Source organism: Phaseolus vulgaris, chromosome 3 (genome assembly GCF_000499845.2).
Source record: "Phaseolus vulgaris cultivar G19833 chromosome 3, P. vulgaris v2.0, whole genome shotgun sequence".
In the NCBI taxonomy this organism is placed as follows: domain Eukaryota; kingdom Viridiplantae; phylum Streptophyta; class Magnoliopsida; order Fabales; family Fabaceae; genus Phaseolus; species Phaseolus vulgaris.
The window spans coordinates 40,089,132-40,111,764 of record NC_023757.2 but is presented as its reverse complement, the minus strand read 5'-3'; the positions used below and the strand labels follow the sequence as shown (position 1 = coordinate 40,111,764).

The 22,633-nt window shown below is 32.2% G+C and overlaps 1 protein-coding gene across 2 annotated transcripts; it reads right to left on the bottom strand.

Moving 5' to 3' along the window:
- Positions 1-714: 714 nt before the first annotated feature.
- Positions 715-14,107, bottom strand: LOC137807653 (uncharacterized). 2 transcript variants are annotated; one of them, XM_068608393.1, is made up of 10 exons: positions 13,896-14,107; positions 13,615-13,737; positions 13,079-13,199; positions 9,459-9,587; positions 9,158-9,267; positions 8,876-9,059; positions 7,307-7,504; positions 5,028-5,267; positions 4,708-4,903; positions 715-1,054 (listed from the first exon to the last, which is right to left on the bottom strand). In XM_068608393.1, the coding sequence occupies exons 1-10, from the start codon at positions 13,913-13,915 to the stop codon at positions 951-953; spliced, it is 1,425 nt and encodes a 474-aa protein (XP_068464494.1). In that variant the 5' UTR covers positions 13,916-14,107; the 3' UTR covers positions 715-950. The 2 variants fall into 2 exon arrangements, with proteins under 2 accessions (XP_068464494.1, XP_068464495.1); XM_068608394.1 differs by having other exon boundaries at positions 715-1,051.
- Positions 14,108-22,633: the final 8,526 nt, after the last annotated feature.

The window sequence follows — 22,633 nt, the reverse complement described above, 5'->3', positions numbered from 1 at the left end:
TTTCTAGCTTTCTCTGACTTTTGAGTTAAGGAACCATGTTATCACCAAATACTACATATATACTTTGACCTCCATACTTTACAGTCCGCAGATAAATGCACCAAAATTTGCAATTTGATTCTTTTATTAAATCAAAGGAATACAAAATTGTAGCAATCAAAATAGTTGCGAGGCAGGGTAACCCAAAATAGAAGACATCGAAAAACAAAAGGAATCCGGGTTAAATGCATTATTTTTCTCTTAAAAGGATCACGAACATAAGCTACAAAAAAATTGATCACAAAAATTAAAAGTCACGATCAGCTACAAATTCTTTTCACAAAAATTTTAAACAAGATTAGTATTTTAAAAGAAATATTATAAAAATTAAAAATACCTAATGATAAATTAGTAAATCGAATTTCATGGATATCAATTTTGACTCCAATTGAAGATACCAGGCAAGGCAACGAAGACACTACCCATCTCTCATTACACCTTTTGTACATTTTCGGCAAATAGAGAACTTGGATGTGTTTGGAAAAATGAGGGCCCTGTCGGGAATGGCTGGAGGAGATATAATTCAGGGCTCACCACTTTCCTCAATGGTGTGAGCAACAACACTACAGGTAAAACGCTGGAATGGCCCCGTTACTCATAAATCTAGGTATCCATTGGCAAATAGTAATGTGATCACAATGAAATAAAGTTGGAGACAGTATTTTTGGACGGCTATAGCATAAAAAGTTTTCCAGTTGTATTTTTCATCCAATATATGATTAACAACTAAAAAGTCAACTGCGCACCTTATCTGAAGCCACGGACGCATAACCACAATAAGATGCACAAGCAAGAATATGTGAGCAGTTAATTTTGGTTTTGTACATAATTTGCAGCGGCATTACTATATGAGCACTTGCCTTTGAAAATCAGAATACGCCATTACACACTACTGACCAGATAATTTTTCATCAACCTTCCTCCCAGTCAACATCATCGTCCTCGTCATCTGCTGGAACTTTCTCAGCTTCTACATTTAAATCACCGACTTTGTAACCTTCATTTCCATTGCCTGCTAAATATTACCGCCAGTGCATAAATCAGTGGACACAATAACATCATCAATCAAAAGAACAAAAATTAAAAACGTAACAGCTAAAAAGGAAATTTCAGAAGGGGACCCAGTCAATATTAATACAAAGAAAAGGTTTATTAAATTTTAATATTTCTCGTGTCAGTCAAATCGGGAAGGGGGGAGGCCTTCAGATCAATAACAGACTACGACTCAATAGCTCCGTCAAGTACATTTTAATGTCTAGTCCTCAGATAACGTTTCCTATTATAATTAATTGGCTTAATATACTAATTTGTCCCACTATTATTCGATCGGTCTCTATTTTGTCCCACCTTTTTAAAAGTTCCCAATTAAGTCTCTTTTTAAAACATATTAATGCGGTCCTTCCATAAATTTGAGCATTGTGCCCTTAAGTGGGTGGCAATTTAGTTGATGGTGTATCACTAGAGTTACCTGCAGATGATGGCTTCTCTGTTCGATCCCTTTTCTCCGGCTACTCAACCCCACTCCATGAATGAAATAAGAAGGAAAAGAAGGAACAAAGGGAAAAGCTAAACTCATGAGGTTGGGTTTGCTTCAGACTCCGGGAGTAGGACTCAGGGTGAGGTTGTGTCGAAGAGGAATGCAAAGGGAGAAGTTGTGACAGTTGCCAAATCGTTTGGCACATAATCAACCAAATTGCCATACTGCCACCCACTCAATAGCGTTACGCTCAAATTGATAAAAAGTACCACATTGATCCGCCTTAATGAAAAAAAAGGACCTAATTGAGAACTATAAAAAAAGTAGGACGAAATTGAGACTAATCCATTAATAGTGGGGCAAAATTAGTGTACGAAGCAGTAAATTAGTGTACGACCCCACATTAGTAAAATTTTCCAGATTGAATGTTGAGCAGTAAAAAGCTAACAAACACTTGTCTCACCTCTTCCTTCTACCATTACAGTTGAACATCAACCGCAGCAATTGTCTACCCTATTTCTACCAGTTATTAGGAGAGTAAATATCTTTTATTTAGTTTGCAATAGTTTGTTACTTGTTATGAATACTCATAGTTGGTATAAATAGAACCACCATGTATATCTTTTTCGATCTGTGATACAATGGCATATTCTCATGGAAGCCAGATCCTATTCTTCGAACTGTATGATGTTTGGCGTCATCAACTAAGGTCTGATTTGCCTCTCCTCATTACCAATACTGATGCTATGCCACCCAATGCCACCGTTGCAACTGGCAGTTTCTTACTAAACACCACCAGGCCCCCAAGTGGAATTTGCCACCAGCATAGTAATAGCCCCAAAAGGAAAAAATAATTCATGCATCAAGATTCTTGAAAAGTTTATACTCCGGGCACACCAAAATTTCCATCAATCAAATAGCATATAATCAATCTGATGGAAACTGAATAATGGATCTCATATTAATGGGCCTCCGTCTGGTTCAGACGCACAGGACCATGGTCCAAAATATCCTATTTGGAGTGTTTATTCCAGGAGTTGTAGTCAAATGGCGGTTATGCTTTGTAGTGAATGGTGGTTATGCCTTTAAATAGTGTTAAGAATTGTAGTGTATTTTCTTAATTTCGGAACAGTGCAAAAGAGCAGTTGTGACTTTCTGTTTTGAGTGTGAGACCAGAGAATAGTCAGAATACTGTATGCAGGAGAGCGCACGGAGAATACCACTGGTATTGTGTATAATTTCAGATTGTTTCAGTAAGTGTTTTCAGATTAAATTTGATGTTCTATCACAATCACAAAATTGATCCTCAATTGGATAGGTGTAGTCAATGAAAAGAAGAGTCTTAATTTTCTAATTCCAATGAAGTGTTCAATTTGAAAAACACAGCACAAGTACCAGAATGCTACTGAAACATCAAATATACCACCTCAGATCAAATAACAAAGTAATGCTTCCTGTTCGCAATAACATTCACCCAACACAATTTCTTGCCAGAAATTCCTTTCATATTTTTCAAACAGTATTGAAGGGAGCCGGCTCTTATGCTGGTGCAGCTAGCACCACCCAGTCAAACACAATCCAAGTACTATGGATTTAAATAGCAGATCACATCACTTGATGCAGCATGACACCTTTATTGCAGAAAAAGTCACAACCATATTACAATGAGTACAGATTGCATTATCTTGCAATGTCTGCAGCACGTACTGCAACTGCAATTGAAAATCCCAGTATGGCAATTGGCCACCAGCCTAAGCAAAGTAATTAAACCATTATTGCTCCTTGATTGACCTTGAGAAAAAAAAGTGTAAAGCACCTCATCATAGCCAAAACGGTGAAAATGGGGAGATGAGTGGGGGGGAAATTGTGATAACAGAAGAGGGTAGGAAGGTGGGAGGCTGGAATTTAGTGGAATTTGGAACCCTGGGAGAGTTTAGGCTTCTCAAAGTGCCTAACAAGAGCTTCCTATATTTCTTCTTCCTTGTTTATCCCAATCAGGTTATATCCAGACTTCAAATCCGACTTTTAAAAAATTACAGCACCTCCAAGCTCACTAACAATTCATCAATCACAAGGATTGACAATTTATCAAGAACAGCTAGCCTATTTAGTGCCCTTTAATCCACACAGAAAGGCTACACACCATCTTTCTTCTTGACCAAAATGACAGGACTGCTAAAAGGGCTAGTGCTGGGTCTAATATCTCAGCTTGTAACATCTCTCTAATAATCCTTTCTCTCATTTTTTTTGCCAATGAAGGTATTGGTGAGGGCACATATTTGGGATCTTGATCTCTCTTAGGAGGTACCCCTTGGCTCTTGGAAGAGGTTATCAAACTCAGTCAAAATTGCTTTAAACCATTACGATAATTACAACTTGACATGCCACAACAAACCCCTTCCATCTTGTGCTAAGATCTTCCAAGCAGCTTGAGTTTTAAACAATCAAGGAAGATGCTGAATGCTAGACACCTTCCTTTCTTCCACTGTATTCCTTCTAGATCTGCATTGCCATACTTCAAACCTAAAAAATGTTTGATACTCAGAAAATTCAACCCATCACAAAGTTCAACACAGAGGAGATTTTAAAATTAAGGGGGTTGCTGGACACATTAACAAAACTTGCAGACTCAAGTAATTGCTCCTTAGGATTCGAAGGTAACATTCCTCACTCTGGCGCCAGAGACCACATGACCCAATCATCTATTGGGTTTATATCTTATAGATCTTGTCCAAGCAACAAAATGACATGTTTCAAATGTTTGATTAGGCTTGAACCTAGTTCTACTTGGATGATATATACTAAAAAGAGATTAGCCATATTTGTTCGTTTTTACCAAATCACATTTTATATGAAGGTGAGTATCCCCAACATTCATTCCAAGTAAACGTCACCTTTGTGGTGCCGAATAATCTTAAAACCACAATCATAATAAAGTTCTAGGTGTGAATACAGGGTGATGACCATGTGTGTTAAAAATATATAAAGACAAAAAAATCCAAGAAATAATCAAACTCACAAGTATCATATGAATTTCAAAAGTTATTGTTTAAAGTCTTATGCCTTGCCTTTTATATTTTTTAGGAGATTGGGAAGGAGTATTAAACACAAAATTCCAAAACATTATGGATTTAATCTTGAGGATCCAAATTTTAGTCATATCATATCACATTAAAAGACTACAATGTTACCTGCAATAGGAGCTTCCTCCCACTCAGTACCATCATCATCTTCCTCACGTTTGGATTTGTTGCCAACCTGACGATTGGAAGTATTGCTAGAAGGATTGGCTGCAACAAGTGCATTTGACAATTGATTTTTTGTAGCTTCTTCCATTTCATGTTGTTGTTTAAGTAAAGCAGCATAGTAAGCCTTAATATACTCATCCTATAAAAATAAAAAATAGGAGGAAATAGAAAATTTAGTGAACAAAAATTGTCTTACACCTTTGGGAGGAAGGGAAAAGGAAAACAAACAAAATGGGACAAAAAATTCATCTTATTTTACGAACCTGTATATTTTTATTATGGGCATGCGCAATTGTTGACTTCTTGTCATCTGTGTCTTGTGTTGCAGTGGAAGTTGAAGTCCCATCCAACTTTGTTTCCTCCTTCACCTCCCCACGTTGTTCCTTTGTAAGATTCATACCTGATGTAATCATCCAAGGAGGCAACACCTTTAAAGTTGTACTGTCAGTTTCAGACTTAAAGCCCTCTCCTTCGCCTTCAGTATTATTGAAGTCAACTACAACCTGCCACATTCATCAATAGACTATTAAGTAGTTAAAACTATTTAAGGAATATATTCTCAAAGCAAAAAATTGAAAACATCAAAGAAGATTCATTTTAATATAACTTGAGAGCTACCTAGTCCATATTCATTCACATGTAACTTGTTTTAAGATAAAAAAGAAAGGTTAAACAATTTTAACAGCAAACAAAGTATGAGGAGAAAGAAAAACAGGCATGAAAGCATTAGCAAGTTAGCAAGTACTTTCATGATAAACATGGACATACAAACTATCATGTTACCACCACAAACAGAGAAAGACCCTATTTGCATTCATTTCAGTCTCAGTAGTTCTCTTCAATCTATATTGCTTTGGGAAAAGGTAATGTAGGTTCAAAAAGCTTCCACGTTGTATTCAACTCAATAATAATCATATTTGAATAAAGGAAGCTATCTTTATAAAAAAATAATCATAATAGATAATATAGAAATACTATAAACTTTTTATTATGAGATACATCTATCAAGCAAGTAATTTTTTAACCAACATTTTGCAGGCTTTCTTATACAATTCAGAGATAGAAACTCCACCTCTTAAATATTGGCAGAGGAAAATCAAACCATAATTCAATGCAAATAATCATCCTCACTTTTAACAAATTTTAAAATTACCCAAATCACAAACTACCTGGGTAGGAGCATAATGGGTAAGCAGGACTCTTAATACTTGTAGTGAATATTCAAATACTTTTATGCATTCAACTCCTTATGACTAGGAAGTTGTCCTTAAAAATCTGAACTTTCCCCCAATATCTTTGGACAGGTTCAATAATAACAGATGATGATGTCTATGGTTCTAGGCTTCTGTCCCAAAAACAACTGATAATTTGTTTTCACATTACCCTATGAGTAGATCAATATCAACTAAGTTATTTGGTGATTTTGGTGACCACTGTGTGTCCCGTTTACTTGGATAAAATTCTTTTTAACTTTAAATGTTTTTAGCAAGACTAAATATAATTTAGTTCAATTATGGTGTGTTATCTTCTTTGGTATTTGGTTTACACAAAATGCTTATACTTAAAAAATCTTCTCATGCCTCAGATCTGAATTGTAAATAATTATTACTATCTTAATTACCATCTGATAGAAACCTGAGGTGGAATGATGAAAAAAGCATAGAGGAGTATCAACTATAGGGCTTGGGTCATAGCAAGTAACCTATATGGAAAGTATACTCTAGAAGGAGGTAAGGACAACAACAAATTTTCTGTCAAAGATTTGGTGACGTGGTTGAGTTAGTTAGAAAGGACATTATGAAATAACTGTGTACAGAAGGAAGGGAAGAAAGAACTAGCTTACAGGATTGAGAGTAGCATCTCAGAGGAGCCTTTGGTTCATGTAGGAGAATTGTATTCTGGCTCATTTATGATATTTCCTGGTTTACATATTATTTTCTATCTTTCTTCTCCATGGTATCTTTCACTATCCAATTTCCCAATTAGTTGTAGTTCACTGCACATCGTAGAATCTAATTACCCTTTTTGTGAACTACACTCTATTTATTGTCTCTCTGTATATATAGATTTAACAGATCATGTAACACTCAAGAATATTTACCCAAGACCAGTCTTCTCTTTCTCATCTTCAACTATATTGTTTGGCCTCCCTAAGGTGCTTGGCCAATTGGTTTTTTAAGGGGAATAGCAAGAAGAGATGCAATGACAATGAAATACTTTATTTGTTAGTATATTAGTGTACAAACATGCTTATATGTTTTCTGTTTGTTTCTTCTTGGAGAGTCTTTGACTCCTTGTCAAGTTAGCTACTATCCTTTTCCATTGTATTCTTTCTTTCTTCCATCTAATAATACTATTTATTAATTTAATACTGCTCCTACAGATGACTTTTAGTGTACAATACGAAGAGGATGAATGTCAAAAAATAACAGGGAGAGATCTAATCATTTTTATTTTTCTTTGGGGTGTGGGGGAGGAGTACATAGTTGTCCTGTTGCTCCACGTGCAAGAAACAGAACACCCTTAAACAAAAGAATGTTACCTTAGTGTCTCCACGGTATGGCAATGGCACTCCATTATATCCTAACTGCGACATTTTAGAATCACCAGCATTGATATCTCCACCAGCTGCACGGACAGCAGCACTAGCTCGAGCTTCCCATGCTTGAAGATTGCCAAATTCTGGAACAGGCAAGTCTTTTACCCGACTGAGTTGATCCATTAAAGGCTTGAGTTGTGCCTGCACAAGCACATGAAGTACAACAGTCATCACAAGATTAAGTTGTGGACAAGTAGCAACAAAAAGAATAAAGGCCATATTGAGCAAATTCTAATAATACATCACGAAATTCAAATGTGATCATCAACTTCTCTTTCCCCGCTTCTAAACTAAGGTGGGTCATTTAATATTGTTGGAAATCTCACATTGACTAATGATCAAATTATAGTATATAAGTAAACGCACACATCATCTTACAAACCAGTTTTGCAAGATTGAGTTAGGCTAAAATCTCACTTTGGAAGATGGTATCAGACACCCAAGTGTTCATTGATGTTTGGCCACCAAAATGCTACATTCAAGCTTGAACTGGCAAAAAGTTCATTATTTTGATCATTTCCCAAGTCCTAATTGGTATAGAAGAATGGAAAACAAGGATGCTGCCTTCTGCATCTTTCTTATTTGAAAATTGATGTAGTTGACAACTTCCCCATGCATGGCTACAATAAGTTTTTTTATCTTCATCTCAGGCAGTGATCATCATTTTACAGTCACAATGGTAGTAAGGTGCAAACGCATGAAACCTAACAGACATTTACACATGGGAGGTTTTTTCTTTTTTACTTTTCATAATGGTGGCTTCGAGTTGAATTTAGCAGTACCTAGTTCCAAAATGATATTTTATGATTGAGTGTAAGATTTTAGTAAAATTAGTTTCAAACATTCATTAAATTTGGGCTCGTACTTTTGTTCTTTAGAACACATGGAAGGTAGGTTTACAAGGTTTATATATATTGAGAATCCCATATCAACTAGATATATAGCTAAATTATCGTATACAAGTGGATGTAAATCTCAAGTTACAGGCAAGTTTTGTGAGAATGAAGTAGGCTTAAAGTCCATTTTCTAAGAATATAGTTTCAATTTTTTGGCTTAAATTTCAATTTGTAAAATAACAAACAAATAAAAATAGTTGACTTTTTTATGTTGCATAAAATCAATTAGTAGAGATTAACCTTACCACCAAATGATAGTTCCTATACTTGAAATGAATCTTCTAGTGGGAATCACATTAAATAGCTTAATTTAACAATAAGATAAAGAATCGGAGAGAGAGAGATTAATGATACATGCAAACCGGAAACAAACCCTACAATCATAATCCTCAGGGAAAATATGACTTGGCATATTCTAAGATTTCTTACATAATAACCATGAAGCATAACAGCACAATCATTTATTGCTATAAACTAAATTTGCTACGTTTCCCAGTTCTTGAAAAGAACAATGATAACCATCTAAACATCATCAACAATAACGAAACTAAGTAAAATGATCCATCACATGACACCACAGATATAAATAAACAGCATAGTAAAATCAGATAAGAACCTCCATCTTCTGAAGCATGTCCTTTAACTTTTCACGTCGTCGTCTTCTTGCATTGTCATCTCCATCTCCCCCATCTTGAGCAGCTATCTTATCAATTTCAACCTCTAGTTTTCCATCACAACTTTCACAGTGAAAATCTTCATCTTCAAACGATACTAACCGCAAAGCATCCAAAGCATTGTATCTAACGTAATTCACATACCCAAGTGTTATAGAATAGAAATGCATCAATACAAAATAAATTTGACAATATGATATTATATTACAATGAATTATTGAAACCTTTTTCCACAGTTTGGACATATATATTCCTGAAGTGTATTTTTGTTCTCTAACTCATCTTTCAGCTTATGCTTCATACGATGTAGTCTGTACCTAATCACATCATAAATCTGCAATGAAATTTAACATAAGACTTTCTACATGTGGAAGGGGCATAAATTGGTTGTACATTTGTAACGTTTCAAATGAATTGTCAATAAAAAGGGTAAAATAGCATTGTTTTTCCCTTCTCCCTGCAAATAAATACCCAAATATCCTTCCTAAACCACAATTATGGAAGAATTAGAGTGTGGAGATGGACCTGTGCATAATCTAGACAACAGTAAGAGTGTGTATGCAGCTTGACCTTTTCTTCTCCCTCCTTTGCTGCCTGATGACCATCAGCTGTAGCAGCTACAGCAGCACTATAAATTTTTGCACCTTTTGCTGTCTGAGGTCAAATCAGAAAAGATGTACTTGAATACATTCAACCACAACTCTCACATACAATCAAATCTAACAATAAAAAACACTTAAAACAAATCTATAAAACACACATCAACAGATGAGACTTATAAACCAGAAACATAAATAACTAGTTATGCAGAATTTAAACTTAACATAATAGATGGAAGAAATTTTACATGATAGAGGATATAATATGAAATGTATCCAAAAGAGGGAACCTTCTAAAATAATAGTCTTAAAAGTGCTTACCTATTCTTCATTCATCATGATTTAGAAAAAAAAAGTTCAGAAAGTAATCTTCTCCAGGTTATCTAGTTATTTTCTAAGTGTTTTTCCCTCTGGTTTAGCTTGATAGTTTTCTGCACAGTTTTCAGTTTTCTGTTATCACTAATTACCTATGATTTCACTGTGATAACTGTAACAGTTGTGCATCTCTCGTATAGTCCCAGTTTTTGTATTCAGAAATAGAAACTCAATTTACAATATTCTCCCATTCTTTGTACTAAGTTCAGTCAACAATAGCCTCTATAGTTCCAACACTAAACCATCCTATGTTGTCTTCCTCTTTGTTGTACTTTCCTTCCCCTATACAACTTCAGAAGAACTCACTGAAGATAACTTCCTTCTCTGGCGTCAACGGATTGAGTCAATTTTTTAAGGTTATATAGTCTTCCCTCCTATCTTGTGAATCCACACATTCTCACCAAAGAAGATCACAGCAATGGTGCATTGAAAGCTGTATCTAGCCTGGGTGCGACAAAATCAGTTGCCCCTATTTTGGCTTTAATCTACACTAACGAGTAGGATTCTCACTGAAGTTATTGGAAGTGTTGAATCATAGGGAACTCTAAGGAACATTTGTTTCATAGAATCTCTTTGCATTCCCAGAGAAATGAAAGTAAGAATATTTCTTCTCACATTTGTTAAAAGGTCAACCATAAAATTTTTATAGGTATATTTTTTTCCAAGAAAAGCTATATTACCATGTCTATACAGTTTTTATTATCATACTGAGGAGGTCAGAAAGTTACAGGACCATGGAAATTGAGGGAAATTATTTTCTAACTAAATACAACTTTTTTATTTTAATTATTTTAAAATTTAAAAGTTATTCCAGGAATATCAATAATTAACCAAAGTATATATTAGAAATCTCACATTAACCAAAGATATGGCCAAATTATAATATATGAATGGATGCAAACCTTCCTTCACAAGTCAATTTTGTGAGATTGAGTTAAACATAAATCTACTTTTAAAGATAGTAGCAGAGTCTTCTTGCTCATAACTCAATCAGGGCAATAGAAAAGTTTACTCTGAATTAGTTTCCCGTCAATTTGACACATGCTAAAAATCTAACACTTCTTATTCAATTTCTTTGAGTTCAGATTCCTCTCAAGTTAACATTCGTTGATACATACTCCATATTTATATGGCTGTACTTATTCAAACACAAGGCTAATATTTTTTCTGTTTTTAAACAATTCAGAAAATGTTTGAACTTCAAATTGGCTATTCCTTCAATTATGTCCTTTGACTAAATTCCTTCAAGATTAAAGTTTTTATAGATTAATATGTCAATGCCCCCATATACATCATCAAAATGCAGAAGTTGAATCGCAAGCATCGACAGATAATGGAATAGGGATTTCAGACTCACTCTCCCTCAAGCTTCTCTTCCCTTAAAATTCTGGGATCATATATTTGTTGCTTCTGTTTATCTTGTAAGGAATTCATAGAAATGGGAAAGAAAAAGGAAAGTGAAATTTTATTAAACTGTAAAAATGAATTGATTACTCCAACAGAGCTATTGAGCTCAGTTATTTATACAGAGGAACAGGTTGGGCTACAAACTATACCTAAGCCCAAGGAACTCCAGCTGTCAAAACAGAATGACAACTGACTAACCCAACTAACGCCAACTGTCATAACAGAATGACAGTTGGCTAATAACTCTGACTAAGAGCTGAGTCAGAAATCTACATATAGAAGTATACTCTATTATCTTGTAAATAGCCTTCCTATATTTTCTCTTAAGCTTGAAGTTCCATATCAAGCAATGTGCAAATAGTCACCAGGTTACAGCTTTCAGCATGTCTGATTGCTCTTATTTTCCCTTCTTACATCCAAACAATAAACACAGATTAGATTTCAAATCCAATAGTGCCTATTCCTTGAATAATCCAGTCTCATAAATGCCATAATTCTGTTTCTCATGATGGCAGATTATTCATATCGAAAGATGTGGTGTTTAATGAATTGTTTTCCTTATAAAGATCTCTTCACCACCGCCCTCTCTGCCTGCATCCCCAATACCTCTAGTTTCCCCACAAGTAACTATCCCCTCTATCTTCCTCTTCAGAGTCTTCACAGCCATTCAAATTCCAAGTTTATTTCCTCCTCCTTTCAAACATCCTCTGATATCTTCTCCACCAAATTCCTTTCCTGTCAATACTCATCCCATGCAGACCAGATCCAATTCTGTTTTTGTAATGCCTAGACTCAATCTCACTTGGCTTCTTGATCATGCGGAACCAAAGAATGTCAAACAGGCCTTAAAAGATGAGACTTGGCTTGCTGCCATGCAAGCTGAGTTCACTACTCTGAAGTAAAATAACACCTGGACACTGTCCCTTCTCCTCCCTACAGGGATATCTTGAATTCTGAAAATGTGGAGGGAAATCTTAAGTTTGCCGCTATCCCTCCCCTTGGCACCTGGCATGTAAATGACACTGTTTTGAAGGCTAGATGGACTTTCGAAAAGCCTCACTTGTGCTGCTACAACTGCTATTTTGGGCATGAAATGCATTACTATCGAAACTTTGTAGTGGCCAAAGGCCACTTTGCCGCATTAGCACAGCATTGAAAAATGATAACTATGGCGTTTTCCCACATAAACAGCATGACTAAACCTTAAAAGTTGGTTGCACCTTACTAGATATTTGGATAATAATCTTGCAGGTGGTTCTATACATTATTGAGTGAAACTCTCGAGTATCTTAACTTGTATTCTTCATCAAATTATAGTAAAAAAAAAAAAACAGTTATGATAAGCATCAAGAAAATACCATATTATTATCAAATGAAATATACCGTTTTATTTCTCTCATTTATTGAATTATGCTGCAGTTTTCAACTTATATGAAAAACACTCCTAAATAATCTATCAAATTGCTATGTCAAGGGATGGATTAAAATCACCTGTCCTCATTATGTGTCTCCTTCCTTCTTCCTCCACTGATTTTTTGCTATGACAATTAATATGCCACATGGGCATTAAATGGAATTAACAGTTTTAATTTAATTGACCGGTTGGTCAAGGGTTATGACTTAATACCATTCATCGAATGAGTCTCTTAAGTCCATTCAAAAAACCGATACTAAGCTATTTGTGTTCTCACAGTCAAAATATGAATCAGACAAAAGAAAGTATCTACTTCAGTGGTTAATGCATGGGCAGGAACAAATAGTTACCTCTCTCCTATGATCGCGAGTAATGATCTTTTCTTCTTCAAAGAACCGCAGAGTCCGACGAAGTTGTTTCGTATGCAGTTTGAGGTCCTTTGCCAAGTCTTCTTCTCTAACCCATTGCCGTCTGAAACAAATATTAATAAAGAGTACGGTCAAAAACCAACTTAAATAAATAACGGACCAGCGTTTTTCCAACTACACATATAGTCAAGTTCAACCCATATCATTTAAGCCATTTCATTCCTTTTTTTCCTTCTATTTTATCGGCTTTCTCGTTCTCTCTATTGCTTTGCACTTGAAACTTCAAATAACTTCGTTCTCTTCTGGTTTTCGTTCCTCCATAATTGCACACAGGTATTATTAGTCCCATGGTTTTAAATTACAGTAACCAACCCAATATTGAGCTTCTTAAAGCCTCACAAAATAGCATTGCAGCAGCAGCAGCAGCATTTGTCCACAATTACTCGCAATTTAACTACTCAACTAACTAAATTCAAACCACGTCTTCAGAACAGTATAAACAAGAAGAAAACTCGAACCTCGTGAGCGCGTCAAGAACCACTACAGCAATTCCTCTGTTATCACTCCTTCCTGTTTTGAGCTGGTTATCTCCTTTGCTCGTAAGATCATCGTAGAAAGCCCTAGCCGCTAGTTTAACCAGCCTAAGAGACAGATTCATTCAACGAATTAAAACAAAATTAAGATAGTCATAAACAGAATTGCATGCAATTCAAAGCCTCTTATTCTTCTTCATTCATACTTTTATTTGACTAAACGCGATTTCGATGCACTTGAACTAGAGAGAGATAGAAAATGTTACTTGTTATAGGGTTCAATCATCGATTCGACGTGGCTTCGGATTTTAGCACGGTCGTTAGGGTTCTAGAGAGCACCGTGGGTGAAGTTAGTTGACTAGAGTGAGGTGAGGTCTAGATATCTCTGCTCCCAACATTTCAATAATTGCTGCAAGAAAGTACTTGGACTGTCACTGGTATTTATAGAGAAATGAACGGAACCAGGGGCGGTTCCATTAAGAAGTAGTTACATAACCTCTTTTCAATATAAACTAAAACTAACTGAAAATTAATTTACGACAATTAATAATAAAATTGGAATTTGCAATTGTCCAAGTGTATGTAATTTTTTTTACTCTTTCTATCTGTATTTATTAAAAAAATAGTTTTTATTATTTAAAAATATTATCTATAAAGATTAAAAATATTTTTATTATTTAACTATAGCAGTTAATAAAAAAATTATTTTATTATATGATTTCACTTTTTTATTTTAATAAAAAAATTACAAAATATTTTTATCATATAATTATAACATTATAAAAATTAATAAAAAAATTATTCTTGTAATTAATTTTATGTACAACTTTTTTAATATTTTTAAATTAATTTTATTATAATAAAAAAATTAATTATATTCTTATTTTTATTATCCTAAGAAAGTGGACATGTGTTAGTAAAAATAATAATAATAAGATATTACTTTAATTGATGTATGTTTTTTTTCTTTTTAAGTACTCTCAATTGTTGTTGTTTTTTTCTACATACAATTTTTAACTGTCACTTTCTTGAAATTTTATTTAAAAAATTGATTGTTTATATTATTTGTTAACTAAAGATAAATAAAATAATGACATTATCCAACATTAAAAATGACAACATACTCGTAGATAAAATCTGTTAAAAACACTAAATAGATATTCTTAATAGATACCCGTGAGTAATGAATAAAGGTATTTTAATTACTCTTACGGAGGATATCATATATTCAATCCATATATACTTATTATTAGCAATTTGTTAGTTTAATTTTATTTGAGTATTTTTTAAAAATTAAGTCATCAAAATAAAGTTATGAGTAAGAAAAGTATTAACCATTAAAAAAATAATGAATTTGATTTCACATATTTACTTGTTTTTATTTTGACCTATAAAATTAAAGGTGTTTTAAAACAATAGTTTTTAAAACTTATATTTTATAGTGCAACTCATTTAAATTTATTTTTTAGAAAAACTAAATTTATTTTCATTAGTATTTTATTTGAATTGTACTTTGAAATTATTTTTTATCTTAATTTATATTTTAAAGAATTATTTTAAAATAATTTTATTTAAAACTAAAAAAAAAATACTCACTTGACATCTATGGATACACATGGATGAAAAAAAAATCCACAACTATTTCTTTTCAGATAGGATGAATAAGAAGACATTACCATCCCTATCCAACAGTTCATGTAAAAAGTATTTTTAAAAAATAAATAAATATTAAAATACAAATAATATTAAATTGTAACTTACTTAAATGAGATATATGATTGAAATGTGAATTGTGAATGTACACTCACTTGATGACTCGTGTATTTTCACTAATAATAATGTAATAATAGTAACATTTAAATTAATTGATGATACTGTTGAAAAGTAATTAAGGGAGTGGTTATCAACTAAGAGTAAATTGATATAACTAAGTCAAAGATATTCTAAACTAATATAATCATATTTATTATAATCAAAATCTATTGAAACTTCAAACAAAACTCCTAGATGTACATTAAATTCACCAGCCAACCCCTCTTCAAAAATTTGTAAAAACTTCCCTTTCTCATTCTTCTTCCTTCTCTGTTTTATTCTTCCAAATCTCATATTTTTTTTTAGAGTTGATCGTACTTTAAAGTAGCTGAGGAACTAGGGATCACATATGTCCTATCAAAATTTTAAACTAAGTTTTTAAAGTTTTGGAATAACCCAATTGTTTGTTTTGGAAATCTATTTGGAGACAACATTTCCAAGTAAGGGAAGCTTGTATGTCCTGATTAAATTGTTTTAAATACGAAAAATATATTCGAGCCTTAAAAAGATTGAATTTCAAGTAAAAGTTGTGGTTTTGTTTGTAAAATTTGGTTAAATCCCCTTAATCAAATTGTATATGCTCAACGGATTTAAGATTTTAAATTTTGAATATTTTCGATCTCATATTTGTTTTGACTTCAACCAATTTTTTGGGGCTGGAGCCTTTTTCAATTGTCTCAAGCCATTTTGACTGTTTATTATTTTTGTTTATCTATCCTTTTGTTTTTATAGATCATGAAATTGAATTAAACATTTTGAAACCTTATCATGATATTTGATTACAACTTTCTAATGTGAGTATTTGATTCAATTCATGCAAGTATTTAAATTAAGTGAATCTAATTCTTATTATATTAGCTTGTATTTTCAATTGATTTGTGATTTTTTTGTATGATTAACTGAAGCGTGTTATTTCTAAATGAAATGAATTGATGCGAATGATAAAAGATGTACGAAAATGATATATATGAGTAATTGTTTTTAAAAATATTAAATAATGTGGATATACATTGTATGTTAATGATATGAGTTATGTGTGATTGCTAAAACCTTGTATGAACTTAAGTCATGCATTTAGGGTAATTTATGAGATGTTGCATATTGGTACATTAAGTGTGAAAAGCCTACAAGCAGTGAACATCTGGTTTCACTAATGATCTAAGTCACATACACTAAAGCATCAGTGGGTGAGAAGTTGGTGACGGAGTTCATACACATCGTGATCGCTTGTAATCACACAGTATGGATGTTTGAACTTACCCTTATGTGATGGAGTGAATTAGATGTTACCCCTTGGTAATGTCATACTTAATGACACTTCTAGAAGAGGATCCATATGTTGTCACGATGATTGAAATGAAATCAAATGTATCGAGGATTGAAAGGAAATCGAGGTATTGTGAAGCTAATTGATCTTCGAGACTTTCTAGAAGATTATAGATACGTATGTCATCACTATGATTGGTCAGAAATCAAAGGTATCGAGGGTTGAAAGAAAATCAAGGTATTGTGAGACAAATGAATATATGTCGAGTGAGTATGATTAATTTGAGCAATATGGATTGAAATGAAATATAATGATTGCAATTAAAAACATATTTATCCGTGGTGTATATTGAATGGTATGATATATATTGAAATTTTATATGACTATAATTTAAAGAATTCTTATGAATGACCAATTTGACTAATTTGGTTGATTATTTTGCATGTATTGAATATGTTATGAAAAAATCTTTTTAGTAGCATACTCTTGCTTTTTGTTATCTTGAGACTACAATAACTGTATTATGTATATGAAGAGATAAAGATATATGTGCATGAACATCTGATGAGTCTTATAATTTTATTTAGAAACATATTTATACAAATATCTGTATTTATATGTCTTAAATATGTATCAAGAGAAATTTAAATATTTCTAAGTTGTACATGACACTTTATAGAACTGGTTGTTGCGACAATTATATAAATGTACTTGATGTTAGATAAAGTTTCACTATATGTGTTGATATTTAATAATTAATCATTAATGGTCCAGAAAAAAAATGCATGAAGAGTAAAAGGTGGTATTTTTGTGTATTTATTAGTTCGATTTACTTGTGTTGCGTTGTTGGTCTATGTTAGACAAATGTTTTTTTGTATTATTAACCCTAAACTGACTTCATGTTGGACTAGTATTAATTTTATGTTGGATGAATTTTTTTTTATGGTTTATTGACGTTTGATCGTGTACCTAATTAAATAAGTTTATTCATAAGGAATCTAGTAAAATAAGTAAAACAAAATAAACATCTTTGTAAGTTAAAATTAGTTGGCATATAGATAAAATTTATGTCATCGTATCTTTTAAATGTTGACTATTATTTATTTATTTGGTATAAATCAATTACAACACTACTTTTTCATTTATTTAAAAGTTAAACTTTTTTTTTACAATTTTTTTTTTATCGAAATATAACTTTGCATGTTTGTGTAACATATTTTGTTGATTAAAAAATAATGATAAATTATTATTCTTGAGTTGTTTTCGTTGGAGTTTAGAATATTTAGAAGATTTAAAATTAATTAAAATTTAGTTACTTTAAATTTTATTTTTCTTTAAATGTTTCAAACAACTTAAGTTTTTTTTCTACAAACCTTTCATAAAAAAAAGTGTACATGTCCTTTATGAGTAATTTTAGTTTTCACAACTAATTATAGATATCATTGTGAAATTCCTTAGTGATTCTAATAGCCTACTATAATATACTAACTTGATAGCCAGTATTTTTAAGTTAAGTTAAAGTATTATTCTATATTTATTCACACTTGATTTTGTACTCTTAATAGTTAAAAAATATTATGCATTAAATGATATAAATTCTCTTTGTAATTCTAATAGCCTACTATAAACAATTTTTTTGTACTCTTAGTATATGTATTCTTTTGCATGTGATCTTTTACTTTTATTTTTAATTGAAAAATATGTATTAAAGGAGTGTAATTTTCTTTCATGATTTTAATAGTCTATATAAACACATTATATTGTATACTAACTTGATAACCAATATTTTTAAGCTAAAGTATCATGTATACATTCCTTTCCAAGTGAACACAGGCATACCGTATACTAACTTGATCGTAAATATTTTAAAGCTAAATCATTACTTATATATTTCTTCACATGTGACCTTATATTTTTAATAGTTGAAAAATATGCATTAAACTAGAGTAAATTTCCTTCATGTTACTAATAGCCTACTATAAACACATTGTATCTTGTACTAACTCGATGAACAATATTTTTAAACTAAGTATATATTACTTCACACGTGACTTTGTATTTTTAATGATTGAAAATATTATGCATTAAACGAGTGAATATGTAATTATTGTATGCAATTATACCTAATTAATTTGATAATAATAGAATTCCATAATTAGTTGATCACTACATAATTAGCTTGTAATTTGTAAAGAGAAATGTCCATACACTTCTATATATTCTATATATTTACTTCTATATATTTTATGTATATGAAGTGTCACAATATAATAAGCAATCTCAAATACTATGGGTATTTTTGATTAAGGGAGCTCTTTCACATCGCCTCAGACTAGGTCTCCCTCGTCGCCCTCACTGTCTCTGCCTTCGTCACGTATGACGTTTAACACCGATTTTTCACCAAAATTTCCAAATACCGGCATCATTTTCCTAACAAATTCGCTCTGTCGCCAGATTACAGTAAGGACGGTGATCCAGCGACGAAGCGAACATACTTCGTTGCCGGGGAAAATGCTGTTGACATTCGGGAGTGGGGATTTTTGTGAAAAACCATTGATAAACGTCACTATTATCGATGAGGTTATAGGCGACAACTGTGACGACGAAGACCCAGTCTGAGGGAACGTGGGAGAGCTCTTCAAATAAAACATACCCATAGTAAAATAAATGAATTGAAACCCAATACAAAAGATTAGCCTCTCTGCCTTGTATACTTTCTCACACCCCACTCCTTTCTCTTGTAAACCACTCCTTTCTCTTGTAAATCAAATATAAAAATTATAAGTCATTTGATTTGAACATAAAAAAAATAAATTAATTTAAACCATTTTTTTACATTATAGTTTAATGTTATATGATAATAAATAATTTTATTTTCTATTCCATTATAGTTAAAAACGATTTTTTTCAATATTGTGTATAATATTAAATAATTTGTTTACACCTATTCAAATTTTTCTTTCTTTTTATTGCAAATACAAAGTTTACTAGAGGTGTTTATGATTTTACAAGAAAAAACAAATAACTACGTATTTAAATAGTTTAAATATTACATAACCTTTAGATTTATATATATATATATATATATATATATATTTTTTTTTTTACTTTAACATTTTTCCGTACCTCTCCTATAATTGCGTACAATAAGTTACAATAATGACGTATAATTTAATAAACATTATTTTCTTAATACCAAATGTGTAATTCTCATACCTAGTTGATAATGAGAGGGGTAGATAAGGTAATGGAGGGAATCGGCAGCGGATGATGGCGCCCCGGCGGTAGGGGAAGGGAACTTCCGAACGGCAGTGTAAGACGACAAATAAGCGAAATCGGATCACCGTTCTCACTGTAATCCGGCGACATAGTGAACATACTTTGTTGTCGGGGGAAATGTTGCCGATATTTGATGATTTTGGTGAAAAATACGTGATAAACGTCACTATCATCAATGAGGTTATAGGCGACGAAAGCGGCACCGGCGACGGAGGCCAAGTCTGAGGCGATGTGGGATAACTCTCTTTCTCACTCCCCACTCCTTTTTTTTAAAATCAAATATAAAAATGATAAGTCGTTTGATTTGAACATAAAAAAAATATTTTAATTTAAACCATTTTTTTACATTATAGTTTAATGTTATATGATAATAAATAATTTTATTTACTATTCAATTATAGTTAAAAACGATTTTTTTCAATATTGTGTATAATATTAAATAATTTGTTTGCACCTATTCAAATTTTTCTTTCTTTTTATTGGAAATACAAAGTTTACAATAGATGTTTATGATTTTATAAGAAAAACAAATAACTAAAGTTTATACTATATTTAAACATTAGTATAAATATTATATATGTTGATTAAGAGTGATCAAGTGCTTTGATGAATCCAAATCCTATGTGTTTGATGCAAGGCTTGTGTTGTTGTTGTGTTTAGGGAGGGACCTGGGTAGAGTAGAACGTGATCCACTTCTTTGTTGAATCTAAAACTGATGTGATTTAAAACCTTTTAAATAATAAAGTATTTTTCCAACTAAGTGAAAAACAACTTGTTGTTTTGTCGAATCAACCGTTGTTTTCCTCTTAGGTTAAGATTTGAAAAGGTTGAAAACTGTTTTAGTTTGGTTGACTTAACTGTCAAACCAAACAATCGATTGTTTCTTTGAAAATCCTAACAGAAATCTGTTTTGGTTGTTGAATGTGCTTTAAATGATTTTCAACTGAATACGCTCCTTCATTAATTTGAGTTTTTCAGTTGTGAAAAAATTGATTCTAAAGATTTGAACATTCACATCAAGCTTTGGGTTTTCAAAGAGAGTGGAATATGATTGCAATTGTATTGATTTCAGTTTGTATTGTGAACAAAGTATAATTCCTTCTCAACCTACTGTATTTCTGGTGTGTTGTGTTGCCAAGGAGTGTTGTGTGCTCTTTAGGTGGTCAAGATCAATACTCTCGGTGTGTTTTGCCAAAGGGAGTGTGTTTCTTGAAGGGTTAAAAGTCATTACTTTGGTGGTTTGTGTGTTGTAATCTAGTTTGATTACTTAGTGGATTACCCAAAGGTTTTCGATGTAGCTCTTTGCTTAAGAGTGAACCAGTATAAACGGTTGGTGTATCTCTTTTGGTGAAAAACCAATGATAAACATCGCTATCATCTATGGGGTTATAGGCGACAACGAAGGCCTAGTTTGAGGCGACCTGTGAGAGCTCTCCGAATAAAAAATTACCCATAGTAAAGTGGAAGAATGAAACCCAATACAAAAGATTAGCCTCTCTGCCTTATATACTTTCTTACACTCCTCAAGTTATTTGATTTGAACATAAAAAAAATATATTTTAATTTAAACCATTTTTTTACATATAGTTTAATGTTATATGATAATAAATAATTTTATTTTTTATTCTATTATGGTTAAAAACAAAAAAATTCAATATTGTGTATAATATTAAATAATTTGTTTACCCCTATTCAAATTTTTCTTTATTTTTTTATTGCAAATACAAAATTTGTATGATTTTACATGAAAAACAAATAACTAAGGTTTATACCGTAGGTAAACATTAGTATAAATATTACATAACCTTTAAATATATATATATATATATATATATATTACGTACCTCTCATAATCGTAGAAAATAAGGTACAATAATTACGTATAATTTGAATGTGCAACTCTCATAGTTGATAATGAGAGGTAAATAAGGTAATGGAAGGGAATCAGCGGCGGATGACGACGCCCCGACGATAGGGGAAGTTGGAGCGAACGTTGTTGGAAAAATGCTGCCGGTATTTGAGAATTTTGGTGAAAAATCGATGATAAACGTCACTATCATCGATGGGGTTATAGGCGATGAAAGCGGAGACGGCGAGGGCGGTGGCGACGGAGACCCAGTCTGAGGGGCGATGTGGAAGAGCTCATTGAATAAAAAATACTCATAGTAATGGAGATTGCTTATTATCTTGTGTGACACTTCATGTATAGAAAATATATAGAAGTGTATGGAGACTTCATCTATCTAAATTACAAACTAATTATGTAGTGATCCACTAATTATGGGATTCTATCATTATCAAATTAATTGTGTATAATTGCGTACAATAATTGCATATAAACAAAATTGGATCATCGTCCTCACGGTAATTGTTTTAAAAAATCACATAATTTATAATTAATGTTACGTTGTAAATTGTGACTCTATAATATCATTATCCAAATAGTTAAATACCTTAATCATGAAGTCCCAATTCGTTACACTCTTTATACTTTGTATATTTTTGGAGATTAAAACAAATATGCATAGTTTTCTATTGTCTTCCCATGCCTGTCTTAGCATACTAAGAAAAAACTATTTAGGTTCCTTACCAAATGCACCCTCAAAGTTGTGTTAACTTAATTTTATTACTTTAGTAACCTTCCAT

What these genes read in the sequence shown, in the direction of transcription:
- LOC137807653 (XM_068608393.1), bottom strand. Translation starts at nt 13,915, where the DNA reads ATGATTGAACCCTATAACAA. An exon ending in GTTCTTGACGCGCTCACGAG is followed by an intron (nt 13,200 to 13,614) that starts GTTCGAGTTTTC and finishes TATTTGTTTCAG; the next exon opens with ACGGCAATGGGTTAGAGAAG. An exon ending in TGTCCAAACTGTGGAAAAAG is followed by an intron (nt 9,060 to 9,157) that starts GTTTCAATAATT and finishes GAATTACGTTAG; the next exon opens with ATACAATGCTTTGGATGCTT.